This window comes from Danio rerio, chromosome 10 (assembly GCF_052040795.2).
Source record: "Danio rerio strain M-AB ecotype USA chromosome 10, GRCz13ab, whole genome shotgun sequence".
Lineage (NCBI taxonomy): Eukaryota > Metazoa > Chordata > Actinopteri > Cypriniformes > Danionidae > Danio > Danio rerio.
The window spans coordinates 31,766,499-31,794,337 of NC_141030.1; the positions used below are offsets into that span (position 1 = coordinate 31,766,499).

The following is a 27,839-nucleotide window of genomic DNA, read 5'->3' on the forward strand; positions in this document are numbered from 1 at the left end:
TTCTGTCATGCATACAACTAATCTATAATATCATAAATAATCATAGAATTTAAGATTTATGCAACAGTTGAAGACCCCTTTAATGTTTTCCCTTAAATTCTTTTGTAGAGAGGAGAATTAAAATAAAAAAATACATTACAGTGGTCTGTTGTTAATTGCGGAAGTTACGTTCTAAAAATAGCCCAAAATAGGTGAAATCCGCGAAGTAGTCTGCTTTATTTATTACAATTGTTATAGATGTCTAAAGGCTGTAAAGCCCCTCACTACACTCATTATACACTTTTTTTTAGACAGGCATTAACATTTTCACACTTTTCTCTATTGTTTAAACAATTCTTCAGCATGTACAAAAGTCCAAATTTTTGTGTGATGGTCAGCAGCATCTCCTGCGTTATGGCGAGGGACCACTGTAGTTTAATGTAATAAAAAGCTACTACTTTCTAAATTATGGTTGACCTTTAGATTAAAACAATCCTTCAGGTGTCAGGTCACAAACATTAATGCTCGTAATTCATACACCAGACCTACATATTTTCTTTTTTTTTATCTGCATGCTTAACAATATGTAAGAAAATCTGTCACTACTTGTTCTGTCAAAACATATTAATACACATTCATGCATTCACATCAGAGTCTTAACAGGATTGACTCCACAAATAACATCTCTATTCTACATAGATGCAAACGGTTCTTTGTCTCGGTCATGACCAGTGCCACACAGAATCAAGGAACCTGATGTGGACAAATTCATCCTTTTAGCAGTATAGCTACAGCAAGTTCATTCATAATAGATAGCCACACAAGATCACATGCCGCTTCGTTCTCAGTGGAATCCCATTGCTGAAAAGATGTTGCATCTGCTGGTGTGTGAATGCGTTTGTAATAGTTACGCGCAAACCCCTATAAAAACATCCTAGCATGTAGTTTGTCATAGGTGTGCATCTCAAGGTAGCCCAGGGATGCATTTTTCCAGCATGCAGATGATTTTGTGCCTACGCAAGCAAATGATTTCATTATGTGAGGGTGTATACAGATGTGCCGAAATGCCTTCGGTTCAGCGCAGGTAGATATCATGATAGATATATTCAGCTCTGCGCTCTCAGTCAGTCTCCCCTGCTGCCCTACTAAACAAACCGAAGAATCAGAGAGGCATCTATACAGTATAACTGCGACATTAAACCACAATAATTGTTGAGTAATGTGCAGTGACGTGCAGGGAATGCATCATGTTCTACACTGGCTCACGCATCACCCAGTTCCCCTGTGAGCACTGCCCATAAAAGAACACACTGGATCTGTGGATTAGCCATGGTAACAGATCTGCTGCTCACACCCACCAGGAGAGAAACAGAGAGAGAGAGAGAGATAGAGAGAGAGAGAGAGAGAGAGAGAGAGAGAGAGAGTGTGTGCACGATCACAGCTCTGACCTGTATGAAGGATGATGTAAGCAGCTAAAACACATCAGGGTTTGGTTACAGAGCAGCGCCGTGTGACAGCGCAGCCAGCCAATAGGAGAACCGCCTAGTGACTGAGCATAGTTACAACAAACACACACATAAACTACGCTGAGCTATATGTGGCTGGAGTGCGTTATCCATTGAAAATAAATAAGCGAATAAAACAAAACAAGTTGTCTGGCATTCCTCGGAGCCTAGCTTCTGAGCGCCCTTCCCCACAGATCCTCTAATTATAGAGAAACCACCGCCACAAGACACTATGTGCTCATACGCAAGACAACGCAGCGCAGAACAGAACAGAACAGGAAGGGTTTGGGTCTATTCACGAGCTGGAATTCTTGAAAAAAAAAAACCCTGCGGGAAGAGAGAAGGAGAGCGAGGGAGAGGAAGCCAGCGGCGCTGCAGAGGCTGTCTGTGTTTTCCGTGCGGAAGGATCTAGAGGGTGTGCGTCAGGATAAGCAAAGGTGGGGACAACACAGTTCTGAAGTCTAACAGGTTTACTGAGGTAATCCCTCAAAAGAGAACACAAATGTGCATGTGTGTGCTGCGAGTACGGCTCCACTCCTTAAACACACCTTAGCTAATCTAAACAGCACACAAGAGGTGAAAGACAACATCAAAACAACAATCGCCAAACATTTACACTACGCTTCAGGTGTCTCTACTGTCAACAGAAATCTCTTCTACTTGCCAAAGCTGCACTTATCAAAAAAATATATATATACTACAATTTAACCCCCTTTTCTCTATTTACTCCCCTTTTATTCAGGCGAGTGTAATTTATATGTTTTGACAGCTGAATTTCAGCATAATTACAACGCTGAAAACAAATCGCTTAATATTATTCTGAAATGAGCCACATTTATTTGAAATACATTTGACATATTTTGTCACTAAACATTTGGATGGTAAGTAACTTAATACAGAAGTAGTTTCATTGCTAAAGTCAATTTTTACACTGGATTAAACAAACACAGACAAAAACAATTTCTTTGCCAATGTGAATCATGAATGATACAACCATGAACACCTAAGTTAAATGTCAACAAAACAATATATCGCTTATAATAAAGGATACACTAAAAATTAAACTAACAGGTAGGTCTGTCACAATAATCAATATATTGACTTATCGCACAATACATGGACATGACCTCAATCATTTTTGATGATCGCCCATACATACAAGCAATTCAAGCCACATTTTAGCTGATTGCAAAATCTCTCTATTGTAGATGTCAGTGTAAGTATGGTCAAAAAAAAAAAACACTAAAGCATTTATTATAAATTACTATAGAATAGGACTGTGCGATCTGGCAAAAATGCAATCTCCTTAATTATTTTCCGTATTGAACGATAACGATATTCATCATGATAAAGTTGTTATGGCCTCCAGGTTTGCAAAGAGTACACCAACAATACCTGAAGCCACAAAACCTAGAGGGTCCATTAAATGGCATAACATATTTTGTCCGATAAGTTTTTGGCGGCAGGAAATTTGGTACATCTCTAATATCAACACACTTTAAGATTCCACTTGTTGCACATTTACGCTGTGTGATTGACTCCTAGATCAGTATAGAGTAAAAGTCCAGAGCTTTTCATTGTTATTGACATTTATAGCGATTCAATATAATATTGTTTATCAGCCCAGCCCTACAATAGAATATTTTCACATGGGTGTCTGACAATTGAAAAATAGATCTGACAGCACAGATCACAGCCTTAAAATGACAATATTAAAATGTATCACAATATGTTTAAGTGCAATATATCATACAACAAAAACAGATTTGGTAACAGGCCTTCTAACAGATTAAATAATTTGTTTTTTTTATTAAAATCAATTGTTAAACACTAATTAAGGCATAATGACATGATAATACCCTGCATAAAATTCAGATATTCATGGCCAATCTCATAATGTCAGTTTTCTGTTTATGAATGGAGGCCTGTAAGGAAACAGAAGTGTTTTGAGTTTCGCAGGGACCCACAGTCATATTTGTGACAGGTGATATCTTCCAAGGGACACACGTGTGTTCTGTTATGGTGGCTCTTCAGGGACAAAATTAAACACCACCTCGGCGGAAAAACACACGCTTGATACTTGAACACACAACTCCTCACAGTGGGATTTGCCTCTAAGAGAGATGCAAGCAAGCTTTGGGACTGAGTGTTGCAGGTAGAAACCCTAATCAGCATCCTGCCCATTAATACATTGCATTTTCTGCATCAGATGCTGTCATTAAAAAAATCTATCAAAACCAATCAAGACTAAGATTGTTACTTCATGAAAATGTATGCACAGTTCATACAAACTAAGACTGATTTCATAATGAACAGGTTAATATTCAGATTTTGTTGAAATAAGAATTATTTGTAATGTAAATTGAAGCTGACCAGTGGTTATAATCAATAGATTAAGGTACTAAGGTACTAGGGCTGAACAATATATAGTTTGAGCATTGATATCACAATGTAAGCATCTGCAATAGTCACATCGCAAGATAAGATTATTATTTTTATTAACTATTAATACAATGATGATCATGTTATTCTACATTTTGTTGTTCAATTTTTGTACTGAATACAGTTTGACTTCTCAAAAAAACACAAAGCACTGTGTATGTCATATCCTTTTCTCTTCTAGTCTGTTTTTTTTTCATGTCTGTCATGTTCATTTCTGTTCTGTTCTATTATGTTTTAATGTTCTCTTCTATTCTTTTCTGTTCTTTTCTATGCTGTTTATCTGTTATTTTCTATTATATTCATTTTTTCTGCTCCACTCTGTTTGATTCTCTTCTGTTCCATTGTGTTCTGTTCTCTTCTGCTTTTTCCCAATCTTTTCTTTTTTGTTCTATAATATTCAGTTTCTGTTCTGTTTATTCTATTATTTCTGTTCTATTGTGTTGTTTATTAATTTTATGTTCCATTATATTTTGTTTTATTTTATTTTTCTGTTGTATTCTATTCTGTTCTATACATGTAGTATTGATTTGTGTGATTTTAATAATAAAATAGCAGTTTACTTACTCATTTAATTTGCTGGCAATTTATTTTGGTTTATGCAGATGCACTACATAAAAAAAAAAGACTTGATCGCACCACTCGATCTAAATTAATGAAATCTTTCTAAAAAGAAATACTCAGATCATCTGGTGAAATTAAATTAAATTATTGCAAAATATTGCAATGTCAGATTTTTCCAATATCGTGCAGCCCTATGAGGTACAATTTAAAGACATTAATGATGTCACAAAACATTTACATTTCAAATAATTTTTTATCATTAATCAAAAGTTATTGGTTGCTAAAAATTGAACTGTAAGGTAGGAATAAAGTAAAAAAATACAAATAAAGATTCTAAAACTATCTTTTAAAAAGTATTATTATTTCACAATATGGCAGATTTGTTGCATACTATATCTTGATACCATTACAAAACATTGTTACAAGCTGCACATTAGGTTTCTTTGCTGATAAAATCTAATAGATGGTCTTTAGCGATTTTAACATTTTACAATAAAAGCAAGGGACAAAGAGCTAAAAGTATGTAGTAAATATGCGAGTGCACAATTAATAATTAATGGGCCTGCAAACTGTTATTAACGCATGTTGCGCCACAGTGGTCATTTGCTTTTAAGCGCTGGTGGCAAAAGAAACGGTAAATAAGAAGAATTATGGAATCTGAATCACTAAGACTGCTGAATCTTCAACAAACAGTCTAAAGGAAACTACTAGTATAAAGAGTGAAAGAGGGAAGGAAAGTGCCTGTGTGTGTTAAAGAGGTTGAGCTTAAGTAGGAAACACTGTGCAGTGATTTCCAGACAAACAGTGCTATAAAACACACTGACACGATCAGAGGCAAAGAAACGTGTGCTTTATCCATGTTTAACCAGATGCCTCAGATCTTTCACAATTCAAGTGCTCTTGGATTAAAACACTAATTTCAGTATTAAACAATGGCTCAAATGCATATCTTGCTTTTCGCTTGTAGACATTCAACCTTTCATTCGATGTGCTTTGCGACACAAAAATGCATTGTGAATCTGCTTGAAAGCCGTCTGGCTGTGCTAATAGAGTGTATAAATGACCTTGAGCATGATAAGAGAAGATCGCAAATAAATGACGCTGTGAGGAAAGAACTGTGGCAGAGGGCAGGGAAAAGCCAAGCTGCTCTTTTTTTTCCCCCTCCACCTCTACACACGTCGTCTCAGTTTCTTATCAAAGAGCACAGATGCTGACAGGGAGAAATCCAGTGCTGGAGACAGAGCACTTGCACGCCTGCAAGAAGCTAACGCACACAAACACAAAAGCGTATTGCAGCCCAAGAATAGCATTAAAAGAAATAAATATATATTGCACTGTAACGGAAGCAGTCTTGCAATTACTGATCTCTAGATGCACACCCAGGTCTGTATTCAAATCACAACAGAGATGGTGTGTAAATATGCTTTGACAGCAATGATATTCACGTTTCGGTGTCAGACTGTGAAGGAAGTGTGGTTGATTTGAGGCCACCTGCTTTAGGTCCCATAATCTTACTGCATACAGAAAATAAATAAGCATTTCTCTCATGTAAAAAGACAATAGAAGAGGATGCAAATTGCAAACATAGTGCCTTACTGCACAAAAAAAGTGATTAATATCGCTTTAAAACTCATCAGCTGTAATCAAGTTAGGCTGAATTTCCTACAAACAACAAGAAATTGCTATAAAACCTAAATGTAAGAACATCTGAAATGGAATAGTAATTATCTTACCTCTTGTTTATAGGCTTCTCATCCTTTTCATAGGGTTTGACGAACCATTTTCCAATGCGAACAAAACTGCGGTTCATCAGACATCTCTCCAACAGATTGTGAATGGCCTTAAAGAGAAGAGTTCGACATTCGTAGGACAGACCGCTCTCCCACACGCCATCATCCTCTGCTGTAGAGTGAAAAAAAAGAGAAAGACCCGGTCACAAACCTGCTGCTGTCTATAAACATCTGATATGACATAATACTTAAAGACCTACAGTTTTAGTTCCCCTTGCTATACAAGTCCTTTAAAGGGTTAGTTTACAAAAAAAATAAATCTAATTAATTTGTTTATTGTCCCTCGTTTGGTTTTACCCTTAAAAGTTTCTTTCTTATGTTGACAAGATGATGTCAAGAAGAAAAAAATGAAGATATTTTGAAAAATGCTGGTTGCTGGAACACTTAATTTCCATAAACATACAACACAAGTCAATTTGTGCCAGCAACCAGAACTTTACAAAAATAAAATAAAAAAACTATTTGTATTCGGAAGAAAGAATCACAAGTTTTGAACAAAGGTGAAGCCATTGGCTTGCTTGGTTTTGGGACTTGCAGCTTGTGGAACTTTAACTCTGAAAACTGGACTGACACAGTTTCAGTTTACTAGAACCTCTATGTTAAGCTGCTTTGACACAATCTACAATGTAAAAGCACTGTAGAAATAAAGATGAATTGAATTAAATAATGACAGTATTTTCTGGGTGATTTATCTCCTTTAAATTGAACAGAATGGGAAATAAAATGAACAATTCATAGAAAAGACGGCATTCACAACAAACAATGTATTAGAAACTTTCAGCCAGAATGTATGACAGTGGAACAAACATTAGGGTGTGGAAGATGTTTTGTACATGACTTGTTTTCTGTAAAATACTGTACGTTTTTACCACTCAGTATTTCTTTCCTCAACATTGTGAAAATAATGTATTATGGTTTTTCTTTGCCTCACTTGTAACACCACTCTGATTGAGAATTGTCAATAAATAGGAGTTACTAAACTAAACTAAAAACTAAAATACTGTAGGTTTTGTGCTGGTAAGAAAAACTTGATCCATTTATAATGCTAGAACAATGACAAATATTCACATAATATTTAATTCAACTCCTTTTTAACTACTTTTTTTTTTTGCAAACTGTGATTTTTTATTTTTTTTTTGCAGAAACCTCCTAAGTGATAATTTCATTTTATAATAGTGCACTGCACCTGTACATATGAAAATAAATCTTGATTTGACATGACAATGATTACTTTCCCTGGCTTTCTTTTCTGAATATATATGCTTCAGCAGGACGCTTGTGAACACACACACAGCCACATAAAAAATACTTTGAAGAAAGTTGGAAACCAGCAGCCACTTTCTACTCTCGATGTCAACAGGTAACAGGTTTCAAACTTTCTTTGTGTTCAGCAGAAGAAAGAAAATTTGACTGTAAAAAAAAGCTTTAACTGCAAGTGTTGATGAGTGTGAATTTCCATTTTTAGGTAATCTAAATAACAAAACAATTGCCAGGCACTTACACTTTAGATTTAATTTCAAACACTACAGCACCTGACATCTCAAACAGAACACAGTCCAGAGCTCCTGCTGAATTTAAATCAATTAAAAGCCCCAGTAATTAACTGAATTTAAAAGAGTCAAGCTCCTGCAGCTTTTTTTTTTTTTGTAAGCTCTAGTTAAATTTACAACAACAAAAATCTTACTTGTTCTTGACTAGCGTCTTAATTAATCTGATGCACTGATTCCAGTGAACGCCATCTTGCCTAGCACTGACTACTCTTACAGGTACGGTGTCCAACAGGGCTGTAAATCCGAGCCCTGGTTTGTTTCTGGATCACGTTCGGCTGTGGCCTCCATGCTTCAGTAATCTCATTAGGAGTCACTGCTTAAACCTGGCAGCGCTTAAGCTCCTTTCAAACATGTCTCTGTGCCGCACAGCTCCCATGAGCACCCAGGGGCTGCACGCATTACACCACCCACCCACCCACACTTGCCTATCCGCCCGCATGTCTGCAGATAGAAACACAGCAAATCCACTTGATAAAACAGTAACAAACAGCTCAGATAGGATTCCCCGACACTGAAGACGTGTGAGACTACATACTCGCTACAGTGTCCTAAATCAGACACACGTTTGTGACAACACCTTGCACTTGATTATTTACAAAACGCAAAACCTGAATTTTCTAATTCCTAAAGGCTCTGATAGACTCACAGAAGTTCTTTTTTTTCCTTTTCATTTAGAGGGGAAAAAAAGAATTTTGAAGGTTTTGAGCATCAGTAACTCAAAACTTTTGCAAATACCACCCATGCGAGAAGTGGAGTCAAGAGTCTAAACACACACACCCCACCAAAATTATAGCAGATAGAAAGCAGTTATATGGAATACATATGGTAACACAAGTTACATAACTAAAAGGTAGAATAAGAATGACATTTTTATTTTAATGTTTATTTTTTCCTAAGGTTTTTTAAAAAAAAATGTGTGTCTGTGAAAATATATAAAATGTAATGTTGTATTTGTTTTTTGAATAATTAATATAACCTTTTCATTAATAAAAAACAACAATAAAAAGAAATTTTAAGCAAAAAAAAGAAAAAAAATATATACACACACACACACACACACACACACACACACATTTCAGAAACAATTCAAATTGATCCGCTTGTTAAGTGTGACATCCTGGAAAGCGGCTTTTGGAGTTTTACATTTTACATTCTGGGGCCTTCATTATTTTCAAAGAGACATATATGGATATTTTTTCTACTGATGATACTGTTGTCCTAAAAAAAACAACAAAAAAATCTAAATAAAAATTGTACAAATACCTTAGGAATGGTACTAGAGAAAATTTTGGCGATTTTAAAACCTTAACTTTTCCAAACCGCTGAACATCTTGAAAACGGTTATCGTCCCATGCCTAGTTGGAGTTTGGGATTAGTTAGGTTAGAGCAATATTACAGCTTCATATCACACTACTCCACATTAAAATTTACACTGATAGCAAAATATGATGGGTAGCAAATTGCATCATCAAAATATGCTACCTACTTTTTGAATGGGAGGAAGGACAATCTGACAAGGCAGGACAAATTGACAGAACACTGGGTCCTACTGGGTCTATCAAACTACATGAGGAGACTCAACAAATGGTAACAATAAAAGTTTACAAAGGCAACCTAATGCTTTCGAAAATCACGATCGCAATATATATATATAACCATGCCTAATATTTGATTCCCAGAAAGTGATTTTTGATGTCACGACTAAAAAAGCAGATACCAAGGGACCAAATTTTGACCCAGTCAACTTTCAATCTGTGCGATATTTCAAGTATATACGCAAGTGCCGTATTTTTCCATATTTCCAAAAAAAGAAATGCACCAGATGATTTTATTAAAAAAAAAATCCATTTTAAATGTTTTAATAGTGTAAACAAAAGATATTGTAATTAGTCAATACGCTGACCTATCCGTCAGCTATCATCAGTAAGAGTACAGTACACTCAGATCTTCTTATTGTATTCCAGCACATTCCCACACAATCAGCACAGTAGATTCATTGTGGGCCAAATCATAAGGTCACTCAGTCACAGTGTGCCTGCGTGCAGTGAAATAAGCACAGACTGAACGTAGCTGAAGAACTGGAATCAGGCCAGAAGGCAAATCTATAATTCGTTGATGTCTTCTGAAAAGGCAGCAAGTAGTACAATTCACTTTTAAAGGATGTCATTGATTTGACTAACAGCTTGGCAACAATGAAACACCTTGTCTTTTGTCAAAACAGAGAGAGAGGGAGAGAGAGGGAGAAAATGAGGTGGTTTTGGCTGTCTCATGCATCTTTTAATACCCTAAGTACAGGGCCAGCTACTTTTCACCTGTACACAGACAAACACTCTTGACACAACCATTCATGGTAAGAAACATTAACCTAAGACCCCATGAAATTCTCCCATTCATGCAACATCTTTTCATGTCCACCATTTAAAGGTGATAATATCTTAACATAATTAAATACGCAAAATATAACTTACTTACAGGATGCATTTTGACAGCAGATATAAAAAAGAAATTATTCAAACTGCAACACTGTATAATACTTTAACAAAAAGTATGTTTTTTTAGGATGGCATCAAAATGATGGAGAGTCGATGAAGGCATCACTGTCACTTCCGCTTCAGATAACGGCAAATCATGTCTCACTTTTTTATATAAACAGCTGCTGTAAAATCTGCTGCTGTGTCTCAACGACATTTCATTCCTCTTCTAAACCAAACCATCATGTTCACTATTTCTACAGCGGGGAGGAGGCACCTGGTTTCTATCAAGCGTTCACTATGACCTTGTCTCTCATGGTTTAACCACTGCCCACAGAGTGCACGACACAAAGAGAGCATGTGCTTGAAAGACTACAAGATACACAATCTGCACTTTGAAAGAAACAAGCCTGGAGACCAAAACAATATTAAGGAGCAATTCATAGTAACTAAATGCATAAATGATACTGCCTCAGAAAGCATTTGCAATCAAATAAATACATGTTTGAAAAGAAGTTGCCTTAAGAGGTAATATCACAACTTAAAACTCTACATGCGTGGGATGTAAGCTGTGACTGGAGTGTTGTTTACCTGAACAGTGACCGTATTTTAAAACTGACTTAAGAGATAAGAGGTAAAACAAAAACTAGGAATGCTCCAACCGATTGGCCAAAGATTGGTATCGGCCGATAATCACAATCAATGACTCAATCGGTACTCGCTGATCTGGCTGATCTCATGAACCCATCACAAGTGTTTGTGTTAGTTGGAGATGAGCAAAACATTTGTAAAAACCTTGCACGCGACTGTAAGTTCTGTGCTTTTGACAATATAGCAAGATCACTTTACTTATTGCAATAAACAGTAGTTTATAGACCTATTTCCTTTTAATAAAAATGTAATGGATTTGTAGGTTTGCATTGACTTTCTATGCATCTCATATGCACTCCAAATTTTTTCTTGATTGAGATATATGTGGAATTCTTCTTTCATCATTTGCAATTTCCAAATTGCATTGTTAGGAATTTTTCTTACCTTTTTTATATCTGTGCTTTCTATTATTTTCTGTAAAGCTGCATCTGGTCATGACATGTCCAAACAAAATGGTTATAAGAGACGTGTTTAGGGGATTATTTGCAGCATCCTTAATTTATTCTCTCAAGTAAGAAGATATCTCGACTTAAATATCACACTTTGAGGGAAAATGTGCTTTATGCATTTAAAAAAAGTTTAAAGCATCAAAATCTGTATTTTATCCGCCGATCACCATGAAAAGAAATCAGTACTGGGTATAGGCTTTAAAAATCCTGATATGAGCATTCCTAACAAAAACCACAAGATTCCCACAGTCCGGCCCAGGGCAATCAAGTGTCAACATATTAAACTTATGACTTGAAAGTGTTAAATAACAATTATAGATTAATTTTGAAATAATAATATAATTTCATCATCATCAATTAACTTAATGAATGATTCAATAATTACTGTAAAATTTTATTATGAAAAAAAATTATAAATACAAAATTACAGCAGACTATGCTCCAGAAAAGTTTATTTATATTAATGAAATAAAATAATTTAAACCATAATAAATATACTATTAATAATTATACTAATATAGTTTATCAACATCATTATTATTATTATTATTATATTAAAATTAATTATTAATAATACATTTATTTATTTTCTTTTCGGCTTAATCCTTTTATTAATCTGGGGTCGCCACAGCGGAATGAACTGCCAACTTATCAAGCACGTTTTACACAGCGGATGCCCTTCTTGCTGCAACCCATCACTGGGAAACACACATACTGAATTATTAACATATTATAATTTATTATCTTACATTATATTATGATCGTTTCATCAATAATGTTACCAATATTAGTATTTAATCATTTAATTACATATTGCATATATTATATATACTATTATAGATTTCAATAGTAATTACTAACATATGCATTTGTTCACAGACACAATGATCAAATACAATATCACAACTGACTGTTTAAAACAGTTAATGCATGTAGTATCAAATATTATTATATGAAAACATTAAAATTATTATTATCATTATTAATGAATAACTCTGAATAACTACATACTTTAGTGAGAATCACAACTTAAAATGTAACGCAATATTACATAAACCAATATAAACCACAGATTATATTGGAGGAAACAAAGCTTTTACTTAAACCTAACCACAACCAGAAGGCAAGAACACACTTAAAAAAAAAATGCTGGGTTCCACACAATTCCATCATGTCCCAACAAAACTGGACTAAATTAACTTAAATGTTTTTACAAATTTAAGTGGATTGAACATAAAACAATAAAGTTGTCTAAATAAAAAACCTTAAGAATTGTGTCGTTTTAACTCATTTAAAAAAAAAATTGTTTAAAAAAAGCAACAAAAGTAATTTCTGAGAGCATGCCGGTCTTGTCAGCAGTTCCCTGTATTATTCAGTCCACCAGCAGCGAGCTCCATATTATCATCCCTCAGACACATGGGCTCATAATAGCAGGACAGTGAGTCTTGCCCCTTAGTGTAGAGCTGCTCCCTACAGCCACAGGTTCCTATGCAGGAGTCATTAGATCAGCTGTAGGGTCATTAAACAGAGAGATTAATGTCTCCTCAACCACTGGCCCCGGGGGATTGAGCCAAACCAGGGAAGAGCCAGAGCCGTATGCTACAGAAGCCTCTTTTCTTTCTTTTCCTGCTAATTTTCTCTGTTGTCTCTACCTTTCCATCTCCATCTTTCTTTATTTCTCTACACCTCCTCTTCATCCTCTGCTGTAATCTGTCTTCTCGCTCTCTCTCTCTCTCTCTTCTATATGCACCTCCATCCCTATCTCCTTTGCTTGTGCCCTTGGCTTTCCTTTCTTTCTTTCTCTCGGTCTCGTTTGTTCTGAATTTGAGTGCAGAGCCTTACAAGGACTGGAGAGCTTCAATTACTAATTAATGACTATTTCCAAAGATGACAGGAGAGCACAGCGAAGGAGAGAGGAAACGCTAAAGAAAGGGAAGCAGAAAGATGGAGGAAAGAGAAAGCAGGGCTCCCCCCACCCTTGTCTCTGGCTTGGGGAATTAAGTGCAAAAGCCAATGCATCATCAGGACAGGGTGAACAAGTCTGACCACACCACAGTTACAGCAGCACAGACACAACACAAACAGTGCCTGCTGAAAATCAGGCCATTTCTCAGGCAGACTCCTGGGGGGAAATAAAGGCTATTGGCTATAATTGCTATTGAGATTCAATCATGGCATTTCATGGCACAAGTTCATATTCATATAATTGTGAACATTAACAGGTAACACCATTTTTCTAATCATGGTAATAATAATAATAAAAAAAATAATCATCATCAGAAACATAATAAAAATCTGATCTCAGGACAGTTCAACCACTCAAAAAACTATTTGTTGTTTTTTTTAGTGCCTTTTTAGCAGTGTAATAATCAGTACACCCCACAGGTTGGAAATTTACTTGCGGTGGTAGCTAGATTGAAACACACCTTTTACCCTCAGCACATAAATAGTTAACTACATGTGACAAACAAAAAAATACTTTGTTTTAATTATTATCTGTTTTAAACTTTCTTTTCAATGGGTTTAAGTAGAAAAAAAACTGTTGAAAAAAACAAACAAAAAAAAAAAATCCACTATTCCTCTTTTATGCTATTCAGGAGCCATGTGCATGGGCACTAGCCATGGGACAATAACCGGTTTCAAGGTATAGCGCGCTTTGAAAAAGTCAAGGTTTTAAAACCGCAAAAAGTTTAAGTTATACCGTTCCCAAGCTATGCAGTATGTCAAGGTTTTTATGTATTTTTATTGTGCTGTAAGAAATCTGTGTTTTTAATTAAGCTAGCAGAAGTCAATGATTTATTTAAACTATTTAGCCCAACATGTTTACTGTTCCAAAATGATATAAATGTGAAATGTAAACTGAAAAAAATTATAATATGAAATACTGTATATTGTGTTCAATGGGGACAGACGTGTTGTTTTTTTCCCCAAGAGATTTAAAAAGAACTTATTTCAAAGCAGTAATCACAATACCTTGATACTACGAAACAGAGATATTCTTATCCAAGGTGTGCACTTAGGGCTGGGCGATAATTCGATATCGATAATAATCACACTATAAAATTTTTCGATAAAACGATAATGACAGTTTGATAATTGCTCAATAATATTTACGCACTATGCGTAACATTGCGCAAGCATTTTGCACCCTGCCCTTCCGACTGCCGCACGCCATACAAGTTTACAGCCATACAGTGTCAGTTGCAATGAACGGAGTAAGTAAGAAAGAAGGTAAAAAAGGTCAGTCACAGACATTGTTGACAAGAAACGTCACTGGACTTCATGAGCTACTTAGTTTTTCGCTATCCGACACAAAACAGAGCAATGTGCACTGCAAACTGCTTAGACGACTCGTGTCATCAAAAGCAGGCAACACCACGACCTGTTTCACCATGTAAAACAAGACCACCCTTATAAAGATGCTAAGAAATTACAGACATAAACAAGTGTTGGCAAACCAGCGCAGCTACTCAGCAGAGTCTTATGTCATCATTTTCGAAAGCCGTGCCTTACGAGAAAAAAACCCCGAAAAGACAGACGAAAGATATGACAGACGACACAATCTCAATCACATCTCAATGAACACTTGATGCTTGCTGTAAACTACAGCCTGCATCATTTGAGGGTATTTGTTAAGACAATAATAGGATCTTTTGATGTCAAGCTTATGTTTCCTTTTTAATATTAAAATATTTGTTTTGAAATCTGTAATACCACTATTGTCTCTCATCGACGGTAAAAGAACCAGCCTTTATATATTTAAAAGACATAATCACAGAGGAGAAATCAGATGCTCAAGACATAATCTTTAAAACAATGACATATTAAAAATGCAGCAAATATATGGCAGACGTTTACAACAGCAACAGCTTTTTTTTCCACATAGCGAAGCATCAGCCACCCACAGTTGTTTAAGGCGGACACAAACTAATTAAATATAAACCTATTTCCTTGAAAATGTATCTTTTTGTAACTAATTTCGTTTTGTATAATGTGTAGCTTAATTTTGATGTATATTTTGTTGGTCAGTTATCTGCAGCATAAACAAGAGGAACGAACAACATCTGAGGTGAAGCGTAACACAAGCCCGCTATATGCTTTAGCGCCAAAACAATCCATCAAACTATTTTCACTGTTTCATTTTAATTAGTTAACCAAGCGCGGTCTGAGCAGCATGAACTGGACAGTCTTTTCGCAGCACCGATAGATTTCTTGGGTTACCTCAGAAGAATAAACTTGAATAGAGCTCAGAAGCTCGCTGTGTAAATGGAGAGGCTCCCCGGCTGGCTCCCTGCATGTTTTTGTTGTGATGCGCGATCTGTAAAATGAGAGTCTGCATAGACCTATTCGTGCTAGTCTGTCAGACAAATTTGGTTAAAACACGTGCGGATATATCGGAGATATGCGCATAACAAGGTTTTATGCGACCCGCAATATGGGATGTCAAGAGGGTGACAGCATAAGTAAGGTAAACTGCACACACTTGATTATGTAATGCATGGATGCTAAACCTTTACATGTCCATGCTTAATCAGTCATCGATAAGGTCTATCAATTAAACCATAGTTCATCCAAAACTGAAACTTCTGTGACTATTAACTCACGTTGTTCCAAATCGGGTTTATTATTTTTTTTCTGATGTTGAACAATAATTTCCAATAACTTGTAGGTAATGTCTTTGGTTGTTGAAAACTTGAACAAGTAAATGCTGAATTAAGATTGTTCTTTTGTTTATTATTTATATTGTCAGACAGCTAAAACATTTCACTAAATGTGTTAAATCAGCTGCCCAAAGCCATTGATTACCCCATTCTAATAGTGTACAAATATTCTGCAGCCAATTTAGATGTAATTTCGTCCCATGACCAAGTATTAAGTCATGTTTTTCTGAGTCATTTAGATTAAAGAATTAACAAATTAATGATTAAATAATATTAACGACAGCTCAGAAAACGACAGCAAAACCAAATCCCTGACATTTTAGTAGATTTAGAAACCCTGGCCTGACGCAAAAAGATGCGGATCTCACTGGATCTGCAGAGCATGTGAGACTGTTTGTGGGAGTGTTGACAGTTCTCGCGCACACAAAACAAGCAGTAAACTGTTAAAGGAGAGACTTTCCTCAACTTAATCACTGGCGGATGTTTGTTTATTGTATTTTGAGCTGATACAAAAAAAAAAGGATGATAATAATAGTAAAAAAAAAAAGTGTCACTAAATATATTTAGCGGCCTGGAAGAACTGATATTAAATTTTGGTTGTTTTAGCCATGATCTTTGGTGACTGAAAAATGCAAGACACTAGCTGGCAGCTGCTGACACTTTGAGGAGTCAAAAAACATAATCAAAATAAACAAAAAATAAAATAAAAAAACACCCATCTCTCCAGATGAAGCTCTAGAGTTTTACAAAATATAACCTCACTGTTTCCCTTCATAAGACATCTAAAGATAATCAGCAGTGATCAGTACTCATTTTGGTTTGTCTGTTTTTCCTTTTCGACTCTCAAAGTTCCCACATCTGTTGACTTGCATGTTATGAATGACCAGGGACTAGTTTCTGCTATGAATTATGATTCATTTATTCATTTTTGGGTCACTACTACCCCTTTTAAATTTGTTTGGAATGTTTACACTTGCATTAACCCTTTATGGTGTATTAATTGAAATTCTCTTTGGAAAATTCCTGGAGTGTTACTGGGAGTTATTACAAGACTTTTGAACTTCTAAAAAAAAATTACATTGTAATGAATGTCAACGGTTCTATTGTTATGGTTTTTCACCAGATAAAGTGTTAATGTCTGCAGTTTTTCTAGTGCTTAATCAAAAAAATTATAAAATAATTACAATAAATGCTTTCAAACACCAACATAAACAGGTTTAAACCAGGTACCTTCAAGCTAAACAGACAATCATTGATCTATTCCACATGTCTGCTTGACCATTAAGCCAAACTCAAGCCACTTTCAAGCACAATGTAAACTGATGTATGCAGGCATTACCGGTGAGCATGTAAAATAGATTGTTATTGACAACTGCAATTGCACATTTTCAACAGAAACAAGCAAAGCCATGCATTACAGAAATAACATGCAGTCTTGCAACAAAGCCTTTAACCTGTCAAACAGCACAACAAGATTAACAGGGGGAAAAAATACAAATCAGACCTCACACACACAGTGAGAAGAACAAAGAGCAGCTTTGCGCGTTGTGCCGCGCAGCAAACCACCAGCAGTGTAAATCAACCCAAATCTTTCTCCTGCAATAAAACAAATGAAATAACACCAATTTCAGGTGACCTAGAAATGTCTTTTTAACACTAAACAGAATGTGTTTGTACAAGACCCATGCTGTTTTCTGGTAGGCATCTGGCACAATGTGTGATTGTCTGATCAGGGCGCTTGACTGTTATGGTATCTGAAGTCTGTTTAAAACTTGGGAAGCATTGCAGAAACGGTGAAAGGTCGGGGGAAATTGAGAACGACAACAACGCACCTTCTAAAGCAAAGGAACTTGTATTATTTCCTTTTGTGTCTGACATCATTTCCTGTCGGGAGGCAGAGCCCTCCAGCCGGGGGGTCTGAGGCCGAAGCAAGCAAGGATTTACAAATGAGTTTCCTGGGATGATATCACTCACAAGCGCCTCTACAGTCTTTAGACAAGCAGTGATGTCACAGAAAGGCAACAGCAAACATCATCTCCTCCAGCGCACTCAGTTCTCTCTGTGTTGATGGGATCCAACATGTTTTCAAAGAACCTTTTCTCTGAGCGGCTCAGCTCTGTGGCCCGAGGGTTCAAGCTACACACAGCTTGCCAATAGAAGATTCCTGCTCTTAAATGCACGGCTCATGTGTCTGACAAACAGTTGCAGTCAAGCCGCTAGCACACTGCCAGTGTGCCTAAGAGTCACAGGCTACATGACATCCGGACAAATACTAAAAGTCTGTTCATCACAACTTGTGTCACTTTGTTAGTGGAAGAGTCTCAGAGGCCAATCTGTAATTAACGTGCCTGATGGGCTCTCGGTGTTCTTGGCTTACTGCTCAAACTAGCACTTGCACACATAAAGGTGGAGTGTGTAATTTTTGTACCACATGAAAGTTAGTTTTTACAGAGGCCCCACATAGCAAAGCGACCAAAGAATTCTCAGCAATTTTGACTGCTAACAATACATTTTGTTGTAATAAACAAATAAAAAAACTAAAGAAAACTGTATTTTTCTGATGCAAGAAGTCACATCACGTCACATTGGGTCAAAATTGCACTGAGAGAAAAACAAATAACATTAGTCAGGGTTTCTGCAGGTTTCATTAAGTCAAATTTAAGACTTTTTAATACCCTTTTAAGATCATCATAAATTAAATTTAAGACTTCTACATGGTTAAATGATTAATGATAACGGCCCAGTTGGGCCAATGGAGTTTGTTTTTGCTTATATGAAGTTATATATGAGCCACATATTTTAATGTGCAAAACAAGTAAACTGTAATTGTAGTCACTTTTTCAACATACACGTTTCTTTTTTTTAATTTTTTTTTTTTTTACAATGAGAAGTTTAACCTTGTTTAAAGTATATTACAGAGAAAATTACATAAATAATCAAAAATATATACAGTATTTGTTGGCTTTTGATCAAAATGGATTGAGTAAAATTTATATTCAACCTAACGTGTTTCTGTCATAAAACCCTTGATGTCTATTTATAAACATTAGGTCCACTCCCCCTTACTTTTGTAAATAGTTTTTGTATAAATGGAAGATCAGGTAAAGGGATATGTTGCTCTGTTGTTATCATGAGTAATTGCGTAACTGTTTTTAGTTAGGGATTTTAAGTTGGAGAATTTGATGCGTTTCTTTGCATTAAAAAAACTTTAAAAACAGAATATTTATTGAGATGAATAAAGACCTGTAAAAGTTATTTAAGACCTACAACACAATAAATTCTGTGAATTTAAGACTTTAAGGCCTAAAATGTTGTTTTGAAAATGTAAAACATTTTAACCTTAAGACGATGTGGATACCTTGATTAGTGTAAAAGTCACATTTAAAAATTTAGATTTCATAAATATAGCTGCAAGCAGCAATGCTGGGACCAAGCCCCAGTGCCAATACAGGCTTAGGCCCTACAATCATTCTGGAATGACGGGGTCCTTTTTTCCTGGGATCAGGGTCATTAATTAGGGCTATATATTCTACACTTTTACAAACACAAATGTGAGTTTCCCACACTCCATAACATACCCTTTAATTGTAAAATCTAACAAAAAATAAACTAATTTTTGTGTCATTTACTAACATTTACTATAGGTGCCAATGCCAAATTACAGCAAAAACAAACGGAAAATAAATACAAATTCAGATGTGTACCTTTTTGTTTTGCTTGAATGATGTGATCTGCAACTTTTGCTTGCTTGACATATTGCATTATATAAGCTATTTAAAGTGTAAGTCACAGCACATTTTTGATGATTAAAAGATGCAACTTGTATCACAGAAAAGCAGTTATTACAGAGTTGCTAAATTTAAGCATTTTTTTATTATGTGCATTATTATCATAAACATTATTTATAATTTATTATAATTATAACAATAAAATAACTGCTTAGATTATACTAGCAACTCAGAAAATACACATTAAACAATTAACAAATGTCTGCACACTTGCATATTTTCTTGCATTATACAGCAATACGTGGATTGCAATACACTCCATTAGTGAAGACTGTGCTTCCCTTTTTCTTCTCATCATAAATTTAAACATGTCATTTTAAACAGAAAAAAATCTGGTGTGAGCCTTAATTTTGTAGCCTGAAAGCCAGTCAGCCTTCAGCATAATGGGTATCACCAGCAGCTGTCTTTGAGCTATGCGGTAAACAGGTAGCCCTCACGAAAAAAAAAAACCCAGAGGAGAGAGAGAGAGAGAGAGAGAGAGAGAGAGAAGAGAGGAGAGAGCAGGAATAAAAGAGAGAGAGAGAAGCTGCCAGCACAACTCGCACCACAGGGAGACTGGCAGACGGGGGAGGGAGCGAGCGAGTGTAGCAGACGAGTGTCAGAGGAGGAAAAATGAGGAAGAAATGAGCCCTACAGCAATTACCCTTACAGACAGACTACAGCTCCTTAATTTCTATGCAAAAAAGATCAGAGAGAGGAAGGGGGGAAAAAGAGAGAAGGAGGGAGGCAAAAAGGGAGAGAGAGAGAGAGAGAGAGAGAGGGGAAAAGCAGAGGGGAGGGAGCGAAAGAGACAGAAAGGAGGAGGGAAAAAGACCTTATTCATGTCTCGTTCTGTGGATGCCCCTGGATAGAACCGACATCAGCAAGCGCCACCGACGGGAACAGAGTGCGGGGAGGGGGAGGGGAGGCGATCGGACATTTACATAAAAATAGAGGGCCATGGTCTACCGAAGAGATGCTCATTTACTCCAATGGCAGCTCGGTTATTCCAGATCATTCCATCACATAGCAAGCAGAGCGCTGGGATTGGTTCACTCCCGCGTTGCTTTCAGAGTGGGGAAAAAGTTGCCTCTCAAACATCAGCCAAATGGCCTCCTGTCTCATTACATCTCTGAAACGGCACTCCATGTTTTCCTGCACTCGCTTGGTGATTAAATACGAGGCTTCAGAAGATCTGTCAAGTTCTTCCTTCACTTGCGCTTCCCTTGGGACAGGAGCGATTAGTTAGCAGACAGAAATGGCACTTGCCGCAAAATTTTAAGACTTTAACAAGCTGTAGATCTGATGAGGGGGTAAAGTATGCAAGATAAACCAACATTTGAGCTGAAACCACCTCAGACAAAGCCACTTGGTTTACATATGGTATTAGCATGCAATAACAAGTGGACTACGCTAAATATAGGTTCCTAACGGTAAGCATTGAAACCACATTCAGATGAGGTTAAAAATGTGTGTGACACAATTGTATATGTAATGTAAATGCTAACGCTCTCATTCAAGCCAGACTGCACAATCATATATAAAAAATTGCTGCATTAAAATAATAATAAAAATTATGTTAAAAGAAAATATCTTTACTTGGGCAGGTTTAAAAATATGTATTTTTGTTTATTTACTGCCACATCAGCAAGTTATGGCTATTTAATGTCAAGATCAATACAGAAAAAACAACACATAATAACAACTACTTTATAATGAAAAAAAATTATTTAAAAAAATATTAACTTTTACATTAAATAAAAGTTCAATTTAAGACTTAAAGACCATTATGAATAAAATTTTAGACTTATACAGGGCTAAATGCTAAGGAGTTTTTTTTCCTGAATATCCCAGTTAGAGAAGATTTTCACTTGCCCCATCAAAAAACTATTAAATACATTTTTATTACTTTATTTTTATAGAGAACTTTATTTTATGACAGAACATTTTACATTTAAAAATATAAAATTTTACTGAAATGTGCATGAAACAATAAACAAACAAAAACAATAAGTAAATAAAACACACAAAATTGGGGGGTTACTTTGTTCCAGATTCAATGCATTCAACAGTTGTTAATTGCAGTAATCAATCCATTTCCTCCAATGCTTAAGAAATATGTTCTCTAATGTAGTTTGTGGAATCTTTTCCATTCTCCCTAAGGCCTTGGATAAAGAAACTATTTTACAATTATTTTTTGTATAAAGATTTATAATTAGTTTTATTAATTCATTCTAATCTGAAATGTCTTTTTTTTATATTCCTTTTCAAAGTAATCTTGAATTTGTAGATAGCCGTAAAAATCTTTGTACAAAAAAAACCTATTAAAGTTTAATACATTTAATAATACAATTATAATAATAATAATAATAATAATAATCTGTCTGAATTTTTCTAATACATTTTCAAATACATCCATTCACAAACCCTCCAACCATATAACAAAAGAAAGCTGTTAATTACTTCAGTCTACAATATTAATAATAATAAGAATAATAAAATATAGGTCAGTATCCTCAGCAGAAAATAAATGGAGAACTTTTAATCAGATGTTACTTTAAGGAAAGTGATTAAATGTTTTTTTGTAAATAAGTTAAGTTTTATGAAGATGTACTGTTGGTGATTGTGTGGGAATTAATGGCCAGAGTGGGTAGCTATACATGCACAAAGTAAAATTAAGACATGTTAAGAAGGTTTAAGACTTACAACACAGCATTTCAGTAAATTTAAGAAATTAAATTTACCTTAAGATTTAAGACATTTTTAAGACCCTGCAGATATGATTTTTCAGTTTAATACATGATAACTTATTAACTAATCCAGAAGTGTTTCTTGAACACCAAATCAGCAAATGATTTCTGATGAATCATGCGACACAGAAAAAAATGAAGTATTCTAAGACAAATGTTTTTTTTTCAAGTAGAGTGCACAAAAGGAGCGCTAGTGCCATTTTTTACTCTCTCTCCATCCCCTGTAAAGTCTCACTGGAACTGCTGTTCACTGATTCACACCTCCATTGCCAAGGTGCCAGTAGGGATCTATATCAGGTGCTCCGTGGTCCAGCACAGGCGAATATATTTACGTGTGTGTGTGTCTTAAGAGCTTAAATTTTATCACATCCCATGGGCCACTGCTGTGTATGAGGGCCAGCAGAAAAAGGACAGTGTGTGTGCTAGTGAGAAAGACATCAAGAAGCGTGCGTCAGGAGAGATGTTGAACAGGCAGCAGGTTCACACGTCTGTCGCAAGGAGAGAAGGTCAAGTGGCAATGACCCTGCTGATCTCAAAACCACCGCAAGCATAACATTTAGTCCTGAAACACAGGCTGTTTGACACTTTATCTGATCCTGATTTAGATGAACAGTAAACCACAGATGCTTACAAGACGAGCAAAAGCGCAAGGCTTAATGCCACATTTGACGATCTGGATTAGCACTCGGATAAAATGAAATACACTTTCATCCTCAATAAAATTAACACTTGAATATAGTTCGCAGTATTATTAAGTGTTAAATGGCTTTTTAAGATGTTCAAGATGAGCAAACTCTAACCAAACATATAGTTTAGATTTAAACAGATATTTATAAATGGCTTTAAAGCATAGTTCAACCAAACATGAACATTCTCACGGTTTACTCGTATAAACTTTTATGAATTTCTTTCTTCTGTTGAACACAAAACAAGCTATTCTGAAGAATGCTGGACAAAAGCAAACACCGACATCCATAGTAAGAATTTTTAAAAAACTATAAAAGGCAAAAAGGCTGTTTTTTTACCTACATTCTTCAGTATATCAATATTTCAGAACTCTCTCTTTAAGGGGATCTAATGTGTTACTGTGGAAAAGTTAAAAATCACAGACATCTTAGATGGCCTGAACGAGCAACCTGTCATTTTTGGCAACTATAGAAACAATCCATGTAAACCAGGGCTTGAAATATGCTCCCGAAATTTTACCTATGCGACTTCAAAATATATTTGGGAGCATTTGTGCGCGTCCAAAATTTGTTGTGTGCGATCAGTTTTTACTGCAAAATGTTCACCACATGCGGGGATTTGGGAGACATTCACACAGAATGCATCTCTGCATTTGAAATGTGAAACGCAGCGCTTGGGAATGGTTTAAAACAGTTGTCATGTCAACTTGCTGCAGTAAACAAAGCCAAGTCCGTGATGCTTGCCCCGCCTTCGCGCTCTTCTTATTGGCCTACTGCTCTAGCACTGAAATATCAGCTGTCAATCACTCAGTCATTGCCTTCTGGCTTGGGATGACAGAGAGAGCTAATACCGCGAAAAATTGTAAAGCGCTGAAGATAAGAATGAAGATAACACTGACAGATTTTGTTTTAGAAACCATAGCATCTAAAGTTACAAATAATGACACATCTTACTAGAGACCATGTGCTAAATGTTAATCCACCATCTACACTTTTAGAAGAGTGGATGAAAGACTTCCATTGGCTTCAAGTCCGCTATGAAAAGTCTGTGGGACGGAATTTTCAGGTAACTGCGTGCCACATCTAACACGAGAGCTTCTGTTTATTACTTCATTTAATCGCCAGATGCTGTTCGCCATGCAAGTGGCAGCTATATGTAAAATTGAACACCACTTACACCATCGCAAACGGGCTTACACTGACTAAACTAATATCGCTACTCATGAAAAGTATTGCTATTTACATGACTTACGCATATAGCCTGATAAGGTACAGTATATGTCGAAAACATCAGTGCAATATCATACAGCACTTGTGAGAACAGCACAGTTATATCGTTAACAGATTCATTCATGTCAAGCAGTGCGTGCAGGGCGGTATGTGTAACTTTTGGTCACTTAGTTATGTGTAATAAATATGTTTGTATAAAACTTGTAGTAACGGTGCTTATAAGTGCGACTAAATTTTGACTGATGCGACTAAATTTTTAGAGTTAGGAGCACCGGTGCTACCAAGCAAAAAATGTTAATTTCGAGCCCTATAAGCACTTTTAAATTCCATAAAACAGTTGTTCATCATTGACAGTCAAACTCTGGTTCTGAAAACCAACAAGTGAAGAAAGAAACAAGCAGTGTCAAGAGGAAAAGAGAAGCACATGTCTGACTTCTCCTCTGAGAGTCATAAGGCACAACAGGGATGCAGCCATTACAGCAAACATCTCCAGAAACGAATGAAAAATACAGCAATATCGCTTGTGGAGAAGGATATTATGGAATGGGTAAATTGGTCATTCTTTTGCCCATAAGGCTCCATTTCTGTCCCTTCTCCAGCACAATGAAAGGTAATGAGGGTGGGTCAATGACAAAAAAGAAATAAATAAATGTATATAGGCTCAGTATAACTCCATTTTTCTTTCCTTCTGTTTCAAACTGTAAAAGAAGGCATGAATAAAGATGATGCGAGTCCATATTCATGGTCCATAAAGGAAAAAGAAAAAAAAACAACGAAGGAAAGAAAGGTGGAAAATGAAAGCTTTTCCAGACATCCATGATGCTTTCTGCTCGTTCATGCTTCGATGCTCTTCATTATTCCATCCTTCAAAGAGCTTAAGAAATAAAAATGAGGCAAAACTTCTTCAATATTTCCCATTCCTTTCTTTTGTCTTTTATGAAACTAAGGGGTCTCCACTAAGACACACACACAGACAGGAAGAGATGTGACACCATCACACCACTGCTGCTTCTAACCATGCAACACCAATAATAAACCTTAGGCCCAGGTTAGCAGAGTAAGAAGTGATCTTAAAAGAAAACACGATTATAAAAGCAATTCCTGCAACCCTGACCTACAGGTGATCACTTCCACAGAGATGAATCAAGCACCTTCAGACCAGCTGGTTCAAACACAAGCGCAAGACTCTTGATCTAATTTTATCAGGCTAAACATTCTCGTAAAAATTGCAGCATGCAATTGCAGCATGCATAAACTTAATGGCGCACTTTTTAGGTTTATCCGCAAGCAACAGACACCGACTGCTAAATTAGGACTGCAGAAACAATAACTGAAGATCTTTGCTTGGGCCTACGGCACATTTTGATGACAAGTAACTAAAATGCACACACAAAGAGTGTGTGGGTGTGAGAGAGGAAGGAGGAGGAAGAAATTCAGATAGACCACAGTCGATAGAGAAACAGAGTAAAGTGGGCGAAAAGGAAAAAAGAAACTGAAAAACGCAAAGAAAAGCAATCGTTAAAGTCAGCGACTGTCTCCAAACATAGTGAGCTGCCTATCTAGACGGCATCTGAAGACACTTTGGGTTTGAGTGATAACATCATCTTTTTTAAGGTTGTGTTCGCACTTGTAGTTCAGTTCTCTCTTGATTTGTTTGGTCCGGGGGAAAAAAAAATTACATTTCCTTCTAGGTCCAGGGCTCGAAATTAACTTTTTTACTTGGTAGCACCGGTGCTCCCAACTTCAAATATTTAGGAGCACCAAAAAATTTTTAGGAGCACCAGAAAAAATTTAGGAGCACCCACCAAAAATGAATGAGCACCGCTGTAAATTGTTTTTTAAGGGTTTTATTGTATTTTAAAACAACATTAATAGTACTGGCAAAAACCAGAAACAACTATAACTAATGCTGCAAAGACATTGATATTTGTGTGCAATAATTCCAAAATTAATGTCTAATAATTAGGCCATAGAATATTAATGATGATAAAAAATGACAATAATAGTAACAATGAATTCCATTTCTCATTATGATACTGCCTTGAATGTGCATGAATGTAGGTTATCTGCTATAAAAAGTCTGTTACTTTATGAAAAATAATTGTATAGTTTGCATCAAACAAAAATGAAGCATTGCAGTAAGAAATATTTATTTTGTACTGCTGTTTTATATGCATGTCAATTTAAGAAATAATATTTCTGCTACAAAACAAACAAAATATTATAATAAATCATTCAATTCAATGATGAAAGCTGCAAAGCAGTCATCAGTAAATAAAAAAAAAAAATAATATACACCTCAAACAAGAATAGACAAAAGAAATTAAGTAAAGTCTCACTTCTATCACTCTTTAAAAGTTTTGGTTTCAGTTTGTGTCAATTTAAATGTTCAGTCTGAGCTGATCTTTATTTTTTTGTGTTAGTGGAAAAGCTGGCGAGTCAGCCGACCCAATTTATGAGCAGGCAGCAAAATTCTTGCGCTAACCATCGGCGCAATACCGGTCTTTGTTATGAGCCGCAGTTTCAGTGTAAACTTAGTAAAGGCAAGCTTCTTTGGCGATTATATGTACAGTATTAGATTTGACTTTTAGCGGACATTTGCGCTGAACACGCAGTGAATGCAACGCATGGAGATTCGGGCACCTTCTCCAAGAAGCGCGTACTCGATTGATCTCAGCTGGCGGATCATTATTCACCACGTGACGTGTCATGATGGCTTTCATCTGCGCCTCAACTTTAGGTGGGGTTTGCAAACCTGTGTGCTTTAAGTTTTTACTCTTCAGCCGTTTGCATTTCCCGTGGTCATAAAAGCTCCTTCCCTGTCATCTGACAGCGGAATACCTTGAGTGATTGACAGCTAATATGAACCAATATAGCGGCAGGGAAGAGTGATTCAGCACGTTTTAGAAAAAAACAAAACAGGTCGCACTACAACCATTATCAGCAGTCGCACTAATGCTCCCAGATATATTATGAGGTCGCATAGATTAATTTTCGGGCGCATATGCGACCAAAATGGTCGCAATTTCGAGCCCTGTAGGTCCCTCAGTTTTTTCACTCATTTTAGCATTTTAAGGCCCAAGCTTCAACCTGAAGATTATTTAATGGTGAAAATTGGACTGATGCTGTTTAATGTATCAGATGAGACCTAAGAGAAGAGTTTAGAGTGTAAAGGATTAAAAAAAAATAAAAAAAGGTCTGCTCAAAAAAAGCGAATTTCCGTCAATTGTATTGAACTGAAACAGGCAACATCATTACCACGAGAAAAATCAGATATGCTTAGGAAAATCTGTCCTTTTTTGGTCAATCTTCGAAGATTACCCATAGTGCTTGGTTCGTTTAGAAAT

At 36.0% G+C, this 27,839-nt stretch overlaps 1 protein-coding gene and 1 long non-coding RNA gene across 5 annotated transcripts in view; both read right to left on the reverse strand.

Moving 5' to 3' along the window:
* Positions 1-27,839, reverse strand: part of med13a (mediator complex subunit 13a) — an 89,133-nt gene that overhangs the window by 54,555 nt on the left and 6,739 nt on the right. For 3 of the 4 annotated variants that reach the window (XR_015500174.1, XM_087268696.1, NM_001281468.2), the window contains 1 exon segment: positions 6,221-6,389. Coding sequence is in view for 3 of the 4 variants with exons in the window: in XM_087268696.1 (XP_087124822.1) it covers positions 6,221-6,389 (169 nt within the window). In the remaining variant the exon portion in view is untranslated. 4 annotated transcript variants of the gene reach the window in all.
* On the reverse strand, positions 22,842-27,570 carry LOC147835085 (uncharacterized). Its single transcript, XR_015501302.1, has 2 exons — positions 26,254-27,570; positions 22,842-24,769 (listed from the first exon to the last, which is right to left on the reverse strand). It is a non-coding gene; the product is annotated as an uncharacterized LOC147835085 (long non-coding RNA).